The sequence below is a fragment of the Colossoma macropomum genome, unplaced genomic scaffold (genome assembly GCF_904425465.1).
Source record: "Colossoma macropomum unplaced genomic scaffold, Colossoma_macropomum, whole genome shotgun sequence".
NCBI classification, from domain to species: Eukaryota; Metazoa; Chordata; class Actinopteri; order Characiformes; family Serrasalmidae; genus Colossoma; species Colossoma macropomum.
This window is the reverse complement of record NW_023494785.1, coordinates 34,744,469-34,767,789: the sequence shown is the minus strand read 5'-3', so window position 1 is coordinate 34,767,789 and position 23,321 is coordinate 34,744,469. Positions and strand designations below refer to the sequence as shown.

The window sequence follows — 23,321 nt, the reverse complement described above, 5'->3', positions numbered from 1 at the left end:
AACGGTATAAAATTTTTTATTCATGGATAGGGTGTAAGACTCTAATATATGCATGTATTGTATTTATGAGATTCATAAAAAAATTACTCTATAAATTGTGAAACAATGTACATAAGCAAAATTGTAATACGTGTCCCTACTAATGGTGCAAAATGCCCTTGTTGCACGCATGATGAAAGTAGTTACTCAGCTGCATTAATTTTGGAATGTTAGAATCAATTTTAAATGATCATAAAATTATTCAGTGAAGTAAGTGCTCATTTTATGTCCGAAAAGCTCTAACTTGGGCTAATTTCATTGAATTTCATTCAATGTTAAAATAAAAAACCTTTCTATCCTGGTTTTACTAACTTTAAAACGGTTAGTAAAAACAGTTCCTCTAGTTGCCTTTATGTACTTTATGGACACATCTACTAAACAAAGGACCTTCCTCATTTTCACTGTTTTCTAAAATTTAGAATAATAGTGAAATCATCAAAACTGAAATAACACATATGGAACTATTTACTACCCATTGCCTTAATGGAGATTTACACACTTATTCAAGCATACTTTCAAGCAGGTTCATGATCAGCCACCTGGGATGTAAATAATGTATGTGTAGTTCTGCTTTTTTATGCAGGAACGTTAAAACGGATCTCATCTGGTCACGCCAGGGACACATTTTAGTGGGAAGTATAAAGGGAATCCAGCCAAAGTATATAAAGATACAATCAGGACATGATACACATGTTAATGGAAAGGGTAAACAAGCTACCCCAGTCCCTATACATTTGCACACTTGCTATTTCCACAGATTCAGGTTCGAAAGGTGAGGCAACATTGTTTACAAAAATAGTGCTTTGTTTTCATAAAAAGTGCTTTATCCTCCTTTTAATTCTTTTCTACAGCTGTATGCAAAAGTTTGTATATATTTTAAGCAAAAATAATATGCTCTACAGAAACTAAACTTCTGAAAGTATTAGTGTAGATTTTCTATTTCTATTTTTCTATTTATATAAAATGTTCAGCAGTAAGTTTGCATTAAACTGTGCAGAAATGTGTTCTCTCTGGAGGCTGTGTACTTATTTTTACTTACAAAATCAACAAAAAATGTAATTTGATCGGGGACACCCAAACTTTCGCATATAACTGTATGCCATTACAGAAAGAGATATCATGAGACCTCCAGAGTACCATCCCCAACATAATCAATTTTGTCTTACATTTTACACTGAGAGTGCACACACTCTCTGATCCTCCACCCACAAATTTGACCTGGGCTCCATCCATTGCTGTTGTGACCTCCCGTATTACTAGTGTGTGAATGGTCTTCGTGCGAGTGACAAGGTAGTCAACTCCACTGCGTATTATTTGGCCTTTCAGGGTCCAAAGACCAGAGCACACTGCAGAGAGCTCCACAGTAAAGCTGGCCTCCTCACCAGAGGAAACGCTGCAGTTTTGCAGGCCGCTCTTTACTGATGCTGTGGGCTCTGAATGAAGACAAAAAACAACGCAAACCACAAACAGGAATTAACTGTGACAAAACTGTGACTTTAAGAGTGATGCCATTCCAGGCCACAAATGTAACAAAATTGTATATTAGTATGAAGCTAATGCTGATGCACATGAATATTTTTTTGCAGTTCTAGATTAAACACAGGCATTTCAAGCTTACAAAAGACATTCCATATGTTTTATTTCAAGACATTTCTTACTTATATAGACATCTAACCTATACTAACATATATTTTACCCTGTATGTAGCAGTTTTACAGTGATGTATTCAAAAAAGATCCCTGGCATAAAGCTGCCTGTTTTTTTCATTTCTAACTGACAAACACATTGTTTAGGTTGTAAATATAAAGTCCACTTACCAAGGTAGAATGTTCCAGGGACCTCTAGAAAGGCACTTTGACCATAATCATTGACAGCTGAAATGCGGAACTGGTAGCTGCCTTCCTCAGCGATATTGCTGATAGTAAATTCACCGCTACACAAAATTTCCGTGCCTGTGACTTTAACCCAAGTCTGAGCCCCAACTTTCCTCTTCTCCACAACATAGCCATTGATGGGCACTGGCCGCTCACTGTCTGGTCGCGACCAACTCAAACTAATAGACGTGTCAGTCTTGTTGCAAACGACTGGGTTGACTGGGGGATCAGGGGGATATTTCCTTGGTGCTGAGAGAGATTAAAATAATGATGTAAGTGACAAGGCTGAGGTCACAGACCAAAAATCCATTATAGAATTATACCAAGTAGCAAAGAGCTGAAAATATCACCCAGACACTGCATTTACTCCTCCTTCATTCATGCATTGTTAAAATGTCAGTTAGCTACATACAAGTAAATTGCTAGTTTTTGCACTTATACTCATAAAATGTTGGCAAAAATTACTGATATATGAACACACACAGAAGCCTGTAATAATTATCAAGGAGTCCAATAATTTTCATTTGCACAAATATGACTGTGAAGGCACATTTAAAAAAAAAAATCTCAAGTGTGAAACCAGGATGGGCACAAGTAATCGACTTGTTAATTAACCACCTTTTGACTAGTAAAATACCCCTAAAAATTAGTTTGGAATCTTGCCGTGAGTCTCAAATTGAGCACTTACTTACATTACTTACTTATAGTACATAGTGGACTAGCAACTCATAATGCACACAGTATGTTCTGTATGAGTTACTATTAAAGAGGCCATTTATGAATAAAAACACCAAACCATAAGCCATTGTTTACACATTGGGTGTAGCAGCAAATGGCAAAGAATAAAAAAACAGACCTGTTGGCAAACATGTAAGGATTTCTCCTTTGCTTAGTAACATCCAAATGATTCAAAGAAATGATTCAAGTGAAACTCTTGAATAGCTTTAGCAGGACAATGTGAACTTCACAAAATGTTTGAATCGGTGACCATATTTTGCTCATAAAAACTCATTATTGTGCAGAGCAGACAACTGATTGGACCTGGTAAATTAATACACAAAAGTTATGTTTTTTTTTAAATATAGGCTGTTCTTTGTTTGTTTTTTAAACTGCATAATTTGTTATATGACAAAGAAAATGAAGCTCAGCTTTATTCCTTTTACTAATCTGGTGCTATAAAAAATAAATAAATACACTTTTTTGAGTGGTCCTTTTTAGACAAAACAAACACTCAGTGGACTCTCAGTAACGACAAAACATATGAGGGTTAGGATTAGGTTTTGGGTTGAGATTCAGGTAAGGGTTAGGATTATGGCCAAGGTTAGGGTTAGGTTTTGGGTAAGTTTGGATAAGGTTAGGTTTTGCATAATGGAAGTACCATGTTAACAATACATCTACTTGATATAAGTAATGTATCAACAGTACAACTACAAGATCTTTACTTTAGTGTATTCAGATGCTTCACTACTGCTACTTCATTGATATGTTGTTGATGTGTTACTGATAGTCTGTTATGAGTTTATTAATCATCTACAGAGGGCTACGCCAAATAAAGTGTTACCATAAATAGTTTCTTTACATTAGATGATAAATGATAATTTAGATGACAAATTATATTTTGCAGCTTTGGTTTTACCAGTAACAGAGAATCGAGTGGAGGTCTTGCAGTCTCCGGCAATAAAAGCCACCTCGCCTGAGTCCTCTGCAGTGCAGTCACGGATAGTGAGAGTGTATTGCTTGTGTGTGCGGGCAATGGTGACTCTGGAATCCTCTTTCAGCTTCTCTCCATTCCTGGTCCAGTAAGCATCATCCACAGGATGCTCAAGCTCCACACAGAAGATGACTGTATCACTCACTGGCACAACTGTTCGCCTAGGCAGCTTCTTGGTGATGTTGCCTGTCAGGGGACATAAACACTGTAAATTTTATACTGAATTACAGCAAATGGTCTTGTTCTATGTAAGGTGTGCTCTAGCAGGTAAACAGACTTATATTTTATTTTATAACAGATCAGAGCTTAGTTTTCTGATGAAATATAACCATCATAAAAGCCTGTCACTGAGCTAATGTCTCTATCAGAAAAGGAGTGAGAAAAAAGAAAACATCAGCACACCACAAACAGATTTAAGACAGCGCACATCAAACAGTCTCCTCTTGGCAATGTACCCAGAACAGTGAGCTCGGCCACAGTGCGGCTTCCTTCCTTCATTTCACAGATGTAGACAGCATCATCATTGGTTGTGACATTGTGAATGGTGAGGCGACGGAGTGTGCCCTCCTCGTCCATGCGGTACTTTGCATTCTGTTCCAGGCGAGTCTCCTCCATGAACCAACTGGCCTGTGTTGTCGACACTGGCACCTCACAATGCAACATGGCAGTCTCTTTTTCCTTCACCTCCACATCCTGCAGCTTTCTCTTAAACGGCACCTTCGGCTCTAGAATAACAAAAAACAAAACACATTTGCCTTTGTATTGCATGAAATTACAATTTGATAAAATAAAATGATCAAAAAAAAGACAACATACAACACAACATACATCTGGGGGCAAGCCTGAGCTTACTATTTGCTATTAATTGATTTCTTACTTTCTTAGTTTCTGAGTTTCACTTTGTTTTAACTTTAAATTGACCAAAAATCAACTCTGGCGTGACCAAAAAACCCACTGATCTTTAACACAATTTGAATGGAATTATGCAGTGACATATTCACTTACATGGTAAGTCATGCAACGAATCACATTTACATTAGATTTACATTCTGGAGTGAGTGCTCTTCTATTTTATGTGTGTTTCAGTCAAGAAATGACAAAATGTGGCAACAATGCAAAGGAGGTATTTTCTTTCCATTTAACAAGATTATGCACAACAATAACTTTCATCAAATTCAAAGCACTATAAAATCATAATAAAACAAAAAAAGGAAGTATAAGTAGGATAGTATAGGAAGGATAAATAATTGAATTCTATAATAATTTGAATTATATTATGCTTTTGTTATTTCTGGCAATAATCACAAGGTCTAAATGTTACATTTAGCCACATGTAAATGAGCTGATATTACTTCCAGAAGTTTACAAAACATTTGCAATTTGAAACAGTGGTTATGATCCCCATGTTCATAAGCAAGGCTTCATTTACACTCTGGAATAAACTGAAATGTTATCACTTCTGCACTGCTGCTGTGTCCTTACAGACAGACCCCCTGGTGCCTGGGCCTTCTGGCTGGCATTCACTTGAGGAGTGAGTTTCTGTGACCTTTACTCAATGTGCTTACTGCATCATATTTGAGCTTAACAAACTGAAACTGCTAGCATGTGCAGCACAACTATTATCACTGGCTATTAAACAAACAGGACCCTAAATGCTTAATAGCACCATTATCAATCCATCTGTTCACTTGATCCTGCTTGACAGCTGTCAGTTAGTCACTGATGTATTAGCATAACCATCTGGAGTCATGAAAAACTTTTGAATGTTTACTGGGACAGTCACCCATGCAGTAGCATCTGACAGCAGTTCACTACTGATCATCCTAAATAAAAAATAGTTTGCAATGTGATACAAACTTTAAGAACAATGCATAATACCATGTGTGGACTATGCTGGAAGATGTACTTAATCATCTCTGGGAAAGCTGCAAAGATGAATAGCAGATATGGTAACGCTCTAGTGACAGCAAACCATTGCAAATCAATGAGGTTATACATAACACCTAGAGCAATGTAAAATTTTGTAGTTGAGGCTGTACTTGCAAAGAGGATGTTAACCATTAATCCATGCATATCTCAATTCTCAAATATAGTATAGCATGTGTAGTGTGTAAAATGCAAATAAAAACAGAAAACTGTGACTTGTAAATCCACTATGACCTGTGTCCAAACAAAAACAATACAAAAACAAAATATTTAATGTTTTATCAATTTCACTGTTTTTGTAAAAATACACTCATTCTGAAATTGATACCTGCAACACATTCCAAAAGAGTTGGGAAGACTTTAAGACTTTGAACATTGTGAGCTGTTCAAAAACTTCTAAAAACAAATGATGCAATCATGCTTGTACAAAGTATAAAATGAGTATCCAAGAACAGCCTAGGAGTATCCAGGAAAGGTTCCTTTATGAGCAAGAATGGGTCGAGGCTTACAACCAGTAAATGCATCAGCGAAGAATCCAGCAGTTAAAGAACAACGTTTCTCAACAAGCGTTTGCAAGGATTTTAGGTGTTTCACATTCCATATAATATCTGGGAATCAGGGAATCTGGAGAAATCTCTGCACCAAGCTACACTGCGCATGTATTGCAACAGCTTGGCTGCATAATCCGTCCAGACCTGTCACACACTGAAAACATGTGGTTGCACAGCTTAAGACTTGTAAAACAAAAGAACAGCAAAAAATTGCACTTTCAAACTGGATCAACTCATGTCAACGATTTTTAGGTGTTGTTAAAGAGAAAGCAGATGTCACACAATGGTACCAACATTTTTGTAAGGTGTTGCAGGTATCACATTTAGAAGGACTGTGTATTTACAAAAAAATAAGTTCATAAGGGTAAAACATCAAGTTTTATGTTTTGTACCGTTTTTAATTTAGTACAGGTCAAACAGAGTTTACTAATCACTGCTTTCTGTGAAATGCTTAATTAGCATTTCACTTTTTTTGGAACTGAGGTTTGTAATTTCTATAAATTAGCAACAATTTATAGACTGTGCTTAAAGGATGGGCCTGCTTTGCAAATACAATTGTTAAATACTGTTCAGAGTTGGAGAGCTAAATTTATAACTGTTGATAAGAGTAATTTATGCACTTAGCAAGATGGCACTGTGAGTGGCAGCCTCGGCTCAGCGTTCTCTAGGACGTTCTAGTTTCTGTGTGTTGGGTTACTCAGTCCTGATTAGTTACACAAGGGACAAACTGCTTATCATAAGGGAGTTTACTCCAGATAGTTTTTCACCAGTTTTAACAAACCCAGGAAGTTTGTTGGAGATCAGTGGCCATCAGTAGGTTTTCAAACTACACTCCCATCAGTTTATCTGATGAATCTCTGCTTCTTGCACAATAAAAAAGATGATTTCTCCTCCTCAACGAGACAAACACCTAGCCCAGCTAATCCATCCCCGACAGTTGATCACATTTCCTCTACACAGAGCGGGTCGCATAATGGAGCCTTCAGGGAAAGCGAAAGTCTGCGGAATTTGCTTCAATATTAACGAAAGGTGGTGTACAGACATCACAATGCTGAATAAATACTGCAGCCTAAATTTATAGGCTTCATTTATCCTGGTTAGTGTTTACATCTCAAGCCAGCCTGAATGATGCACTGCAAACCCTGGCACCACCAGATAACTGGCCCGGAACAAACATTTACAGACACTCTCTTTATAATAAGTTACTTGGAGATTTTAACAGAGCAAAATTTAATCACAAACTACCAAAATATAGGCAATGTATTAATTGTCCCACCAGGCATAATAACACACTAGTCAGTACAGTAGTGGAAAGCACCAGAACACCGTTCCATACATTCTGAATTAGATTTTAAAAATCTAAGGAATAGTTTTTATAAATGACAAAAACATGTATGGTTTCTAAAGCATGTATATGAAATGCGGACCACATCCAAAACACATAATACTAAATACTAAACAAATACTAAATAGGATCTCAAAATAGTACACCATCAACAGTAGGGTGTTCATTAGTACAGTGTACACATAGTATAGTAATATGTGGTTTTGGATGCAGTAGCAGTATAATTTCTTAAACACACCCAGGTCCAACCTGCAACCCATTCAGGCAATGGAGAATGCCCAGAGCTCTCAAGTTTGCCAAGGGAGTTCCTACAGGAGCACATTTTGTAGCGGTCTAATGATTATCCTTTTAGAAAATTCAGTGACAACTGAGAGACAAATCAGATTTAAGTTCTTGCTATAGGTATCCAGATTTTCTTCTAAAATATCTGTGACACCATGTATCCTGCCAAGTATTCGGTTGTCTTATTCTCTGTGAAACAAACTAGCTCTAGAATATCAACTAGTATCTGGTACCACACTCCACAGCATGGATTAGTGTCCTTTCTCCATGACAATCAGAAATGACTATTTTTGCCCTATTTTGAGTTTTTTTAAGCATAGATCCTGGTTCCTATCATAGTTACAATATGTTTACATGCTTAGCTCTGCAGTTTAATGAGAGGTTGGCAGTACTTTTGTAGTGTTGTGTATTATCTGGTCCACTTCACGCAGATCATCAAGGATGCTTTTCAAATAAATGGTAATCAGAATTAAAACAGGAAATTATCAAAAATATATATTTTCCCTTTTTCAATAATATTTCCTCTTTTTCAATAATATTTTCCTTGGACAACAGAAAGCAATGCATAACTGCCAGAAGCAAAAAAAAAAAAGCCTGAAGAATTACTTTTTTAAAAAATCTAAATTAGCTGCATTGGCTGAGTAATGTCATTTTGCCTGGTCAGTCATTGTTTTCAATCCTGCATCTTTAACTAACTGAAAGCAAATCTTTAAACCTGCATGTAGGACTACTGCAGCAGTATAAAACTATAGATAAACAGGCTTTCTAACATATACAAATGGCTATAGAAACATAGCCATTGAAATCAAAGGAACTAACTTAGCGTACCTTTAACAATCACCAGCACAGCGCTGTAAGTCTGCCCGGCCATGTTGGAGGCATTGCAGGTGTACAGGCCGTTGTCACTCTGCTTGCAGTAAAGGACTTTGAGAATGAAGTTCTCTGCTTGGTCCTCATACATGACATGTCTACGACCTTCGGTGATGTTCACCCCATCCTTACTCCAGACGATCTGGGGTTTGGGGTGGCCTGTGACAAAGCAGCTGAGCTTGGCATGTTTGCCCTCTGTCACCATGCAGGTTCGAGTGAAAACACCTTTGGGTAACTTTTTAGCTAAAGCTGAGACTTGCTGCCCCTGATCAATGGCAATCCGCAAGCTGCTGATATCCTCCACAATCTTTGATGAGGCTGAGCTCTCGTACATGCGGAAGAGGGAGATGTCCTTGCACATTTCCTCTTTGCGTTTCTGCATGTGTGAAAGGAGGGAGGTACTCTTGTCAACATTGAGTAGTTGTGTGTCCTGCATGTCCACCACCAGGACAGCAGCAGCCTGAGCACGACCAATTGAGTTTTGAGCCCGGCAGGTGTAGGTGCCACCATCTATGTTCCTCACGCTCTGAATCCGCAGAGAGCTGGACTCACTGTCTGAAGTGATCTTTATGCGATTGGTCTCACCCAGATAACGTCCATCCTTCTCCCATTCAAAGCTGGGATCAGGGTGGGCTGCTACACGACAAAAGAAGGTAACATCACCCCCTAAACCCACACGAGAGGAAGCGGGTTTCGCAGTGAATGCAGGGGCACGATCCACTACTGCTGCTGGAAGGCCCACCTTCAGAGTGACAGCTGCATAAGCCTCCCCAACATTGTTCTTGGCACGGCACATGTACTGGCCGCTGTCATCCAGTGTAAGATCATAGATGGTGAGTCGATACACATCCCCATCTTCTACAGTTTTGAAGCGTCCTCCAGTGGATATACGTAGCTTGCCCTTTTCCCAGGTGACAGCAGGAACAGGGTTCCCTACAACAGTGCAGCTGAGAGTAGCATCTCGACCTACACTGAGGGAAAATGCTTTGGGCCGGGTCAGGAACCGAGGAGCCCCTCCAAACAAATTCTGGTCCATCTCTGGCTCCTGCAGCAACAAAACAAAAGCCAAAATCGATCACAGTGATAACAGATTTTTTTTTTACTAAAAAACTTTCTAGCTAAAAAATGACAACTAATTGCATTCAATACAATTCATTTTTCTTTTTTTTTAAATTTGTCTATGACATTGGTGTACGCTTCATGCTTTTTTCAGCATTTGACATGACCTTTAACAATGTAAAGGTAGTTTTTAATATTTTAAATTCACAAGTTTCAAGTATATGATATTTATTTATTTGTCTCACCTGGTGCTGCCACCAGAGCACATGCTCCAGTAAAATGTTGTGGTGCCCACATTTCAGCTGCTTTTATATTTCAATATCTGAATGTTTAATCAAATAGTATTCAAGAAACTATTTTAAACTGTGTCATTGATGCGAAGCACCAGGTCATCTATTAGCACAACCTATACCAACATGGGGTATATGCACATGTATGAAATAGTAGTAGTAGAAGAAAGTAAAATGATTAATGCAAAATAACTAGAATAGAGTAACAGTTACATTGACATTTCATAATGACAGCAAGGGGAAAGCAACCTGAACACTAACTAGAAGTGAGAGGAGTAGCAAAACAGGGAGAAGAAGTGCTACAATAACTGACAAAGTCTGAAGGAGTGAGAGAGGACCTGACACAGAAAGAGACTGGGAGAGGAACTGACACAGAGAATGAGGGAGAGGAGAACTGACACAGGGAGAGCAACTGAGAAAGGGACTGACACAGAGAGAAGCAGTGAGAGATGCACTGATAGAAGGAGTGAGTAACTGACACAGGGAGAAGGAGTGAGAGAAGAACTGGCATAGGGAGAAAGAGTGAGAGAGGAAGTGACACATGGAGAATGAGTGAGAGAGGAACTGAACAGGAAAAAGGAGTGAGAGAGGAACTGAAACAGAAAAAGGGTGAGAGAGAACCTGATAGAATGAAGGGGTGAGAAAGGAACTGGCACAGGTAGAAGGAGTGAAAGAGTAACTGAAATAGGGGTTAAGCAGACCGTTTATCATATGTATAATCAACACTATAAGCAAAAAGATTGACTTATGCCCCCTTAATTCTGTTGATGCCCTGGAACAACCTGGGCATCACATTGTTTTGAAGTGCTAGGGACAATGCAAAAAAAGTATGAAATCACAATCTATGCTGCACTTACATGCACAGTACAAACACTCTTTGTTTGGTTAAATATATAAACAAACATTAAGTATACTATAAGTAAGGAGCTGCACTGACCCAGCCTCCAAGATGCTCCACATGCAGTAACTAAACTAGGGAGCAGCAAAGCCCCTGATAAATGTATTCTTTCAACATGAAATGTGCCAAAATCACCATACAGCATTAGATAAACAGTAAATACAGTTATCCAACACAGAACATGGCATGGACATGGCACATCCATGACATGGAGTCCTGATACACCAGCAGGGTCTCTTAAATTCTTGTACACGAAGGGAGCATCACATTGGATCTAACAACTAGTGGGTGTGTTAACAAGGCCCTTAAACATCAAATATTCCCTCATTTCTTAAAACAAATAGCTTCAAATGCATGAGTACTTAACAAATTGAAGCCAGTGGTTTGCTTTGCTTTTTTTAACAGATAAACCACCGCAGTCGGTGCATTCGCAAGTGATAAACAGCATCTGTTTTAATTACCATATCTGTCCTGTGTGTGCCCAAACTGGAGTTAAAAGTGAAAGGTACAGTGTGCCATGGCACAAGCATGCTAAGGCTACATTCACATAACATCCTAAAATCTAAAACTCTGTATTACTATACCACGGCACGATATATCATTATGCTGTGAATGGATTAACCTTTGACTCTAAAGCTGATTACACGGAGCTTTGAGTGTACTGATTAAGTAAGAACCTGTTTTTGTTTAAACTGAGGGTCTGAAAACTTATTTTCTTTACTAGAACTGGGCTGGTCAGCTAGCCAACAAGCTACAAGATAGCAAACATGCTATACAGCTCCAACATTAATATCCCAGGCTTGAATTAAAGTACTCACTATATGATTCACTGAAAAACAGCACTATAGCTAAAAGTCTAAAAATTTGTCACCTGAATGGCTTACACACTTCAAATGTCCGTGTTTCAGTCAGAAGTGGCATTAAACCCAGGCTGAATCCCAAACGGCTCTGTACTCCCTAGCCATATAGTGTGCTGTGTAACATTAAGTTTAGAAATTCTAGCTTCTGCTGTCAAATAGTGCACTGCTTGTCGAGTATGAATGTGGATAAATCCCAAATGACAATGACCATTTTTTGCGATATTTTGCATTGTTGGGGTGAGTATTTAAATTTCTACGTAGTGCACTATGTAGTGGACAGGGAGCTGTTTGAGATTTAGTCCCAGTGTGAGAAAAGTGGCGTCGTCAGACTGGCAGAAGAAGACTCGCGGTGGCAATTTCGTGACCAAAAAGTACCTATAAACTGAAAGTATTTGCATTAAACAGTGCTGTGTTAGATATGTTTACTGTTCATGAAAAAGTTTAAAAAATCATGAAATGTCTGCAGTATACAGTGACTGGCGACCAAACGTTCTCCTCCTCATTAAGCTGTCAATGGTTGCTTAGCAATGATACCGTACACTAAAGGAACTAAATTTTTTGGCGGAATACTTGTTTATGTCGGTTATTATTAATAATAACTTATTAATAATAATTATCAAAAACATTGTGCATTTTTTAAAAATATTTTATTTAGGTTTTTTTGTAGAATAAGACAAAAGAACAGTATAAGGCCACAAAAAAAAACAGCCAGTCAAGTTCAGACACTGTACATATACAGCAGCCCATGCCAAAAACAGACAATATCAATAAGCAAAAAAAAAGTAAAACATAATAGCAAGTGTTATAATCTTGGCAGTTTGGAGGACTAATCATTGAAGTTCAATTACCAAGTGGGATGCCACAAGGTGTTTAATAAAAGAGTCCCATACCTCCCCATATTTCCTGATTGAACCTGTATTGATACCTTGTAATTTCTTCAGGTGTATAGAAGAAACCATTTCAGAAAGCCATGTTTTAAATGAGGGAGGAAATTCAGATTTCCATTTCCTAAGAATAATCATTTTTGCCAAAATCATGCCAAACATTAATGCCTGCTGTTGTCTATATGGTAAAGAAAGTGAGGTAACTGAGCAACCAATTAGAGCCAACACTGGGTCAGGGGAAATTTCTCTGTTGTACACCTGGGAAAACCAATTAAATATGTTAGCCCAAAAAGAAGACTGGGGCAGAACCAAAAGGTATGACTCAAGGTTCCATCAAATTCTTTATGCACAGTTTAGAAAAGGAAGGATAAGTCTTACTTAATTTCTCCATGGAATAATGTAACCTATGGATAACCTTGAATTGAATTAATTGTAGTCTGGCATTGATGGCACAAAGGTGTATCCTCCGCAAACCTTCCTCCCACACCTTATCCGGTAGACCAACACCAAGATCCATCTCCCAGGCAGATTTAAAGGGAGCAGAGGATGCTACAGAGCAGCTAGATAATGTAGTAACAAATTGAGAAACTAAGTGTTTGGAATTTGGAGGTTTCTGCATGAGTTCATAAAATGAATGCTCTGGGGGATGAGCCTGAAAATTGGGTACATTATGTCTAACGAAATCTCTAAGTTGAAGGTATCGGGAAAAAACGGCTTGAGGAAGATTAAATCTTGTGCTTAATTGTGAAAATGAAGCAAAATGATGATTAATATATAAGTCTTTAAGCGATCTTAACCCCTTTTGCCACCATGCAGGAAAAACCTTATCAACCATACTTGGAGCAAAGTTGTGATTGTGGCAGATGGGGGAATATAAAGACACGTCTGGGACTTTAAGAAACGATTTCATTTGTTTTAGTATTTTCAGAGAGTTGTGCAAAATAAAACTGTTGGATAGGAGCTTGTTTGAGACGTCTGTTCTAGAAAACAAATAAGCACTGAAGGAGCTATTCTGCAATGCTTGAGCCTCCATATGGCTCCATTTTGGAATTTCAACAGTGATTGTGGCTTCCCCATCAGGAAAACAATCCCACCAGTGAATCATGGCTCTGGCATTGGCAGCCCAATAGTTGTGCTGAAAAAAATGGTAAAGCTAGACCTCCATAGGCCTTGGGTTTCTGCAAATGAGACATAGAAGTACAATGAACTTTGTAACCCCAGACAAAGGGCAAAATCAAACAGTCTAAACTTTTAAAAAATGATGATGGTAGAAAGATGGGATGATTCTGAAAAAGGTAAAGAAATCTGGGAAGGGAAAACATTTTTATAGCACTGACACAGCCAATTAATGATAATGGTAGGTTTTTCCAGTGTTCAATATTGTTTTTTAACTTATTTAATAATTCACTGAAGTTGAGTCTTAATATATCCTTGAGATTTTTAGGAATGGTCAGTATATGTGAAGCAATCATGAACTATTTTAAATGGTAATGTTTTAATAAATTCTGGATCTAGGCGTTCTGTAAGAGAAATGAATAAGTTTTTACTCCAGTTGATAGTGTAACCAGAGAAGGTACCAAAATGTTTAATCAGGTCCAGAAGTGGAGGTAGGGAGGAAGCAGATTCTGCTATATACAAAAGCAGATCATCTGCATACAATGATAGTTTGCACTCAGTATTTGCAACCGTGATGCCCTTGATATCATGATGGCTCCTAATACTAATGGCAAGTGGTTCCAATGCCAGGTTGAACAAGAGGGGACTGATGCAGCAACCCTGCCTTGCTCCACGTTGGAGTGGAAAATAATCATATTTATCAGAATTAGTGAGCACTGCTGATTTGGAAGAGGAGTATAACATCTCTATTAGTAAAAGAAATCGACAACCAAAACCAAAATGTCTTAACACTGAATGCATGTATCTCCACTCTATTTGATCAAATGCCTTTTCTGCATGTAAGGAGATCAAAGAAGGCACAGCATCTCTACTGTGTGTACTGTACATAACATTGAGTAATGTGCGTACATTGGAGAAAGAAAACCTGCCAGATACAAATCCAGTCTCGTCTGAATGAATAAGAGAAGGAATGTGTCTGCCCAATCTAGTGGCAATATCCTTAGAAATTATCTTTTGATAGCAATTCAATAGACTTAAAGGTCTATAACTTCAGGGATCCACTTCGTCTTTGTTTTTTTTCAACAAAAGACAAATATTAGTTTCATACAAGGAAGGAGGGAACAACTTGATGTCTATAGAGTGGCTAATCATTCTAAGAAGTAAAGGTGTGATAGTGTCTTTAAAAGCCTTATAAAATTCAAAACCAAATCCGTCTGGTATTTAGTAAATTATGGTATAAATTATGGTATTTAGTAAATACAACACTGGAAAGTAATTTTGAAACAATAAGAAAATAATCTATTCTAGTGTATGGTTTGTGAACATGAGAGAAAAAGGAATAATCTCTATCTGTTCAGTGCTGTATTCTCCAAATATCAATGAAGTTTAAACACCTCATTAAATTATTTAGAGTTCCCACAAAGTTGATTGCAGGAGGCAGACTTGTAGACAGACGATCCAGATAAGGATCTAAATAGCAATTAAAATCACCTCCAACAATTATATTAATGGAAATGGAATCAGGAAGTATATCAAATACTCTGCGAAAGAAATTTGGGCCATCAACATTAGGAGCATAGATATTTAAACAAATAATCGGGAATGTATTAATTGAACCATTAACTAATATATATCTCCCACCAGGCTCTGTGACAACTGCGGTTAACTGAAACTGAATAGACTTTCGAAAAAGAATGGCCACACCCCTTGATTTGGACGAAAAGTTAGACTGAAAAACATGCGATATCCAATTTGCACGCAGTCGCCTTTGCTCAGTAGGCTTTATATGGGTTTCCTGTAAAAATATCACGTCTGCCGACAAGGATTTCAAATGTGCAAAGACTCGACCTCGTTTTATTTAGTGTCCCATACCCTTAACATTCCAGCTGACAAACGTGACACTCCCATTTTTGGCCTTAACTTTATCCAAACTGGCCATTAAATGATAACTGAAATAGCTTAATGGCGTGGGGCAAGGAAGACGTTATTAAACAGACTGACACCAAATAACCCCCATCTAACACAAAACAGAACAACGCTGTACAACGTAACAGCGAACAAGCCAATAAATTTCCACATACTCACGGAGACGGCAGGGTGAATCAGCAATACCATCCTAACCTACTTCAGATCGAGATCATACTGCTTCGAGCTCCAAATGGAAAATGTTTAACAACCGTTTCAGTATGAAAAAAAAAATATTAGCCATATAAAATATACAAAGTGTTCGTAAATATAACCCCTTGTAAAAGTTCAATGCTTAGCTAAGGAGTCAACAAAATGAGATGCATCTCCTGGAGAATCAAAAGTCTGAAATGAAGAGTTGTGGATGACCCGCAGCTTGGCTGGAAAACGAAGGCTGTGTTTCACCCCGAGATCACGGAGAGTTTTAATCACACTTTAAAAAGCCTGGCGTTTTTCCATCACCTCAGGAGTGTAGTCGGGAAAGATGTAGACCCTGGATCCATTGTAGTGTAGAGGAGATTGTTGGCGGCTGAGACGTAGAATCAGATCCTTATGTTTTGCGATCAGTGTGCGATGTCTCTCCCCGTCTGCAGGCTTGGGTTTCAGGATTCGATGAGCTCTGTCGATTTCCAAGGGCTTGGTGAAATTTGTCTGACCAAGCAATTTCGGAATGAGCTGCGATTCTCAAGGTCAGCGCATTTAGTCCGCAGTGCCTCGTTGGTAGCTGTGAGGTCGCGACATGTCTTCTCTACTGAGATCAAGCGAGCATCCAAATTGTTAGCAGGCATCATCGAGGCCGACCACTCGCTCCCGCATGGTAGAATGGTCCGATTGTAGCTGAGCTAACGTAGAATCGATAGCGTCCAAGCGGGAAGAGATGGAAAGCCTGGTCTTTTCCAAAAGTTTCCTCACTTCTTTCCCCTGGTTATCGATGGCCGCGAGGATGGTCCTTATTGAGGAGGAAGAGAGGGCATCCCCCTCGGACAAAGCCTCGTCGTCGTTGCTCGCCAACATGGCGACCGGAGGGGTTTCGCTGTCCTTTCGTTGTTTCGCTTTCACCCCAGACTGACTCCGAGTACAAGGCTTCATGAACACTCGCTAGAATTTGAAAACATAGCCAATTTGGGATGCCACTAAATGAAAAATAGTGCACTATTAAATTCTGACTCTTGCACCCCAACAATGCACAATATTGCAAAAAAAATGTTCACTTGGGATTTATCCACATTAAATACTATCGTGGCTTATTGCTTTAATAACCTAATTACAGCTTAGCTAGTTGGCATTGAAGTCCCTGTAGTTACTTAATAATAAGCCTTAGTATGTAATAAGCCTGAGATTTTAAGGGGTTGAGAACCCACTTACGTGGTTTTTACAAAGATTCTGATTTTTCTTATTTGGGATTTGTATAGGTAATAGCAGAATCTACACACACGTGAAGGCACAAAGGTGTGAACAACCCTGTGGTTTAAGAAGACATCTTAGGACTTATTTATTGGTAAAGAAGGCCCTTTAACAGGAGTTGAGTTTTTTACGGATACTGAAATATCCTTGTATAGGTGGGCCATCAGAATAAATCTTTGTTCTCTGACTCTGAGTCAGTCATGTCAGTAGACGAAGTCAAGGCCACAGCCAAGGTAGGAGAGAACTTGCCAAGCGTAGTATAGAACGGCTCCTCTTTAAAACTTCCTCATGCACAATTAAGACGGCCTTAGTAGGCTGTAGAACACATTATATCTTACTGACATAAGCGATACATGCAACAAATCTTACATTTAAAATAATTCAATTTACAAACTCTGACGCTGCAGCATCTCACAACTTACAGCTATTTCTACCATTTTTCAGATGGTTTTGTGCTGGGTGTGATGGATTGTGGGTGACAAAGTTTTAAAGTATACATCAGACGCATTCTTCAAATTCTCTTAAACAAAGGGTGCATTTCTCTGCATCCTATAAAATGAGACAGCCTTTCATGACGTAACAGCTGAGAAATGCAGACTTTAGCTCCATCCTTATCCTCAAGAAACGTAGTTGAAGAAAATGAAAGAGAATCTAATTGTTGCTGTCCGCTCACACAAAGAGCTGTTCAATCCCATTCTAAAGGTATAGCTGGACCGTGACTGGTTTTGATAAAACTCTTTTAGTCCTTAGGGCTTCGTTATATGAAAAAGACAACCACCATCAATACCAAACTGTACGGCTCTCGAGTGGCGCAATCGATTGGCCCTATCATCAGGAGATCGCGAGTTCGATCCCTGGTGATGCTACAGCCATCCGTAGCCGGGAGTCCAAGAGAGCACAAAATCCAAGAGGCCTCGCTTTCTGGGTGGGTAGGATGGCCCCCCACCTCTCCCCGCATGCGCGATGCTAGTCAGCGCAGGCGTCTGTTACCTGACGTAACAGAATTGGCGGTTTGGCGGTTGGCGCTTTCCTCCGAGCGCGTGGGCTAATGGCATCAGGAATGTTTATATATTCAGCGCAAACTGAGTTCTGTTTAAAGCAAAATATGTTCACTATCACTCCTGGACATTACATGATTATATGGTCTGGGGATAGAAGAAAGCCCCTTTATTATGTGTGTGCATTTACAGAAGCATAAAATTAATTTAGTTAATAAGTTAGTTTTTAAACGTTTCTTCTCTGTTTGCACAAAGGCAGTATTGTTTGAACATGTTAAAGGTGGCACAGCACACCTTAATGGCACCTTTCTTCCTGCTATGTACCAAACTAGTCAACACCCACATGGAATGAAACTGCATTTGCCATGCCAAGCGACAAGGGACGGTGTAAGAGAATAGTGGTGAGGATGGGGGAAAAAATATTAGCCAGTTCTTATTTTTAGAGGCATGACAAACTACCCTCCTCTAGAATCTCTGCAACATGAGCCAGCTAAATGTGAGTAAGTGCCCTAATATAAGCAAGGTCAGTTCTTCCTTGTTTGATCAAGTGTGTCTGACTAAGAAATCATCTAAAAATGGTGACTCAGATATTAACTCACTTAAAAGCAAAGTCAGCAAGTGCCAACTTTTCACTCTGTCTATAAATAAAAGCTTTGCGTTGTTATTTCAGGTATATGTCTAATTAATCAATGAGAAAACACTGTCTTTAACACCCTGGACATGTACAGTTGTATGCAAAAAATTGGACACCCCTCACTCGATTACATATGTTATTGATTTTCAAAGTTCAAAGAAGTAAACACAAACACAAACACGGTAGTAAACAATTTTTAAAAAACATTTATTCTGCAAATGTTAGTACACAGTCACTTTAGATTTTATTAACTTCAAAAAGTAGTAATTGTGGCGTGTTCAAAAGTTTGGGGTCCAGTTGTAAATACTCAGAACTTGAATAACTCATTAGGCCTCAGTTGACTTGTTAGGGCTGGACTGGCAGCTCAAAAAATTGTCATTTGGAACTGTCAGCTTTGATTCTTCAAACTTTGTACTAATACTCAATAACCCTGGGCTTCTAAGCAGCTGGCTTAGGATCTAAAAATGAAATTAATTGATGCATACAAAGCATGGAAAGGCTTTAAAAAGATATCACAGCACTTCCAGCTTCCAATTTCCACCATTCAAAATGTCATTAAGAAATTGCAGTTAAGGGGAGGTGTGGAAATCAAGGCAAGATCTGGAAGACAGAGAAAAATCAGGAAGAATTGCTTGTATGCTGTCGCAAATCAAAATGCAAATCAAAACCACCATATGTCAGCACAGGACCTGCAGGAAGATTTAGCTGGCACAGCCGGCGGCGGTGGTGGTGGTGAACCATTCTACTGTGCAGCACTGTTTGCACAAACATGATCTGTATGGAAGAGTCATCAGAAGGAGATTTTCCCTACAACCTCATGACAAAAGTCAACGTATGAAGAATGCAAAACAACATATATATAAGCCAGAGGCATTTTGGAAATAAGTGCTGTTCTACAACAGGACAGTCATCCGAAACGTACCGTCAAAATCAACCACATCAATAAATGCAAGCTAAAGCTTTTGGAATGGCCCTCATAGTCCCCTGACTTGAACCTTAAAAGAACATCTGGGTGTTCCCCAAGGGTCAACAAGGGCATGTTAAAAAAAAAGTATTGAAATTATGGGTTAAATGATGGAGTTATGTGTCTTTAAATTCAGGATTCTAGAGATGCAGCAGTAAATTCAAAATAAATAGAGTACGTCTCACTGGCACAAACCAGTTCTCTCTCCCTCTCTTTTCTCTCTCTCTCTCTCTCTCTCTCTCTCTCTAACACACACACACACACACTTAATTATGTGCAGCCAATATTTATTATTGCAGAAATGTTTTTTGGCATGAACACATACTTTCATCAAATAAGGAAGAATTATGGATACTTTGTACTGATAGTATCTCCATTTGCACTGATAGTATCTTCATAATATAACAGAATCTACATTTAAAAAAAAACATTATTTTATTTCATCATATAAGTATATATGAAATAAATAAGCAAACATATAAATAACCCTGGGGAGTATCTCACAAATAAGGATTTCTCAGTTAGCCAGATACCCAAAAGACAAGGCATGTCCAATAGGAATGTCCCTCTGTTTTTTTCCTATTGGACAGGCTTGACTTTGGGCTTAAGTTATTTGGTTAAACTGAGAAATCCTGCTTTGCAAAAAACATCCCTGGAATGATAGGGAAAAGTAGCTTATTACTGTAAACAATAACTGAAACAGCTTAATCGAACAGTAGCTGCAGAACATCTTCCAGATAAAATGCCCAACCATTATGGGCCAATCACAACTGTGATTCAATATAATAATAATAAAATAAAAAAATACATAAATAATGATGATAATAATAATAATAATAATAACGTTCTATAAATTGATGTTTGACATTTGCCATCTTTGCCACCTCACTCCCCAGCAAGCCTTGTCTCAAAATAGCCTCAGCTGTTGGGCCACGTCTCCGTGTATTGCCATTTGTAGAAGGGACAGTGATCAGCTGCTTGCCAGGACATTCACTGGGACAGTGAGCCAGTTAAAATGCCTTTTTCACGTTTCCCAACTCAAAATCCAGTGTTATGAGTGTTTAAGCAACCCTATACATGACTCACATCACTCCAATTGCCCCAAGACATTTATAAGGTTACCTATAGGTTTTTTTTTTAATAGTTACAAACCAATAAAGCGAATGCAAAATTCAGAAATTGCTGTTACTCCCTTAAAGTTACAAGAAGGTTAATAATGAGGTTAAAAACAGTTTCTTACCCTTCCTCTTCCTTTCCTAGATCATGTAGACAGGCCTGAGGTGTCCGATTTGTCCGTATCCGTCAAAAAACAAAATAAAGAAAATTAACTGAAAAAGAAAAATCCTGTATCCCCTTTGGTATGTAAGTTTGGAGAAGAGTGTGGAAACAGGATGAGGACTGTGTTATTCCCCTCAGTCTCCTGCTGCAGGCAGCTTACACTAGTTCCTTTTTTCTCCACGATCCTCCAGCATGACAAATAGCTGACGCTCCAAATGGGTCCTGCCTCCTGTCTAAAATAAACCTGTCCCTGCACAGACCACCAGCTGTCAGACAACAGCTACAACAGAGGAGCTAATCAGGTGTCATGTCTGTTTTTCCATTCAATCATGGAAGATACACTCAGTTAAACAGCTACACTTACTATGAGTAACTTACTAAAAGACTGAGAAATCAGTCAAACAAAAGGTTCAATAGTTCATCTACTGTAAAACTGTAAACTGTAGATATTTAAATTGTGCACATGATTTTACTACAAACATTCCACTTTTATTTGCAAATGCTTTTGTATCAATCACCTAGAAACATCAAGGTGACATCTAGGCTAGTCTATGCTTCTAGATGTTTCTGTGACCTCCAGGCCTTACTGAACAACAATAGGCCTAAAGCTCCCTTGTTCATTAGTTGGGAATTAACAGGCCTACTAAATAAGAATGATACTGTCAAAGCAGTGACTAAGCACACTTCCTTCTGGGCATCAGCCTTGGACCGATAACTGATATTATTAATTAGTGTGGTTATCTAAATAAGTGCCAGTATTATGCAAATAATCATTTTTTCATTGTCTTTCATATACCATGCAATATTTTTAAAATTGCATTGCGTTTATTTAACCATTCCATTTGCTCATTCTAATTTATGATTGGCTTAAACATGAATGAAACAGAAGAGAATGCACATAATTATAGACTATACAAACAGACACATCACCAACTAATTAACATATATTGTTTCTGCACAGACAGAATGCAAAAAATATCCAGTGGTTCTGGTTGGAAACTAAAATATTTCCAAACTGGTGATTTTAAAAGTTAGCTCAGTTGGTAATTATATGGTAATTATGTTAACATCCAGGAAAATGCAGGCTATATGGTAAGGCTCTGTAATGTTCACATGTGGTATTCATAACTGAATTCAGATTATGATTATGTTGTTTATCACAACAATAATGCAGATGATAATCATTTGACTAAATGCTTACTGGACGCTTGTATATTTCAAAGCTCACATCACTGCAGTCAGTTAAAATCCACTTCCATATATAAAACACATGTAAGCTGATATCCACTTTGTTCATTTTATCGTTATATCATCCAAAATCACAAATCCAAAACAAATGTATCTATTTTCTGAATAAACAAGCCAAGGCAAATAAATTGATCTTAAATTCTGAATACTCTAGACTGTGTTTGCAGGACAAAGGCCAAAGGGACCTTTCCCAGGTTTGCAACACCAGCCACCCTTTTGATTGACAGCAGCAGGTTGGTCTAGTACATATTTAAAACTGTGTGAAACTCAAGCACTGTGATCTAACTTTCTGGATGGTGTAGCTTTTACTGTTGACAAGGTAGCAAATGAAGACTGACTTCAAATGTTGTTCCTATTTGCAAAGGTGAACTTTACAAACTAATGTGAGGGTAACAACATGTTCTATAGCAATTCTAAGCCATATCTATCGAGAACATGCTTCTGCACATTTTAATGCAGTTACTGTTTATTTGCTGACTTCAACATTTTTTAAAAAATAAAACATAAATATGGAAAACATTTTAGTATATTTTATATTTTATGTTTTTTTTACTAGCATGCTGAACGTGTAATTTGACCGGTGTTTTCAAACTGTTATAGATGATCATAAATATAGACCATTTAGCACTGTAAAACAATTTTCATAGGCCAAACAACATCCACCTTATGTTCTGAATCTGTGATGTTTCTGAGTACATTTTTTTTTCACTACTTTGAGTTAGTAATTGGCCAAATAGAGAAGAAGTGAAACAAAACACAGAAATGAACAATAAACTGTTGGATGAATAATACTTAACATAAAATCTGTATTACATGAAATGATAGCTTTGATTCCTGACATTTGAACAATTTGTTATGGCCACATTAGTGTGCACATCCCAGAAGATGATAATAATATTAATACTGACAACAATCTGACCCAGTGTAATGAACTATTATTGCTGATTGTCAATGCAGTCTTCCAAAGTAATATCCATTAGAGCACACATAAAAATGACCCATGTGCACAGAGGTTATAAATCTTTTCCACACCTTCCTGAGAAGCTTCCTATATACATTCCCAGCATGCTGCACTCAACTGTCCAGCTAAGAAATCGACAGCTCACATAATGAAAAAGCAACAAC

General features: G+C 38.1%; 1 protein-coding gene across 1 annotated transcript in view; it reads right to left on the bottom strand.

Annotated features, from left to right (window-relative positions):
* obscnb (obscurin, cytoskeletal calmodulin and titin-interacting RhoGEF b) overlaps positions 1 to 21,155 on the bottom strand; it is a 130,992-nt gene extending 109,837 nt beyond the window's left edge. The window contains exons 1-6 of the mRNA XM_036592309.1: positions 20,911 to 21,155; positions 8,557 to 9,643; positions 4,080 to 4,349; positions 3,550 to 3,810; positions 1,857 to 2,162; positions 1,206 to 1,472 (exon numbers count right to left, since the gene is read on the bottom strand). Coding sequence (XP_036448202.1) covers positions 1,206 to 1,472; positions 1,857 to 2,162; positions 3,550 to 3,810; positions 4,080 to 4,349; positions 8,557 to 9,634 — 2,182 coding nt within the window. The 5' untranslated portion in view covers positions 9,635 to 9,643; positions 20,911 to 21,155. The remainder of the gene's footprint in view (positions 1 to 1,205; positions 1,473 to 1,856; positions 2,163 to 3,549; positions 3,811 to 4,079; positions 4,350 to 8,556; positions 9,644 to 20,910) is intronic.
* Between the last annotated feature and the right edge of the window lie 2,166 nt (positions 21,156 to 23,321).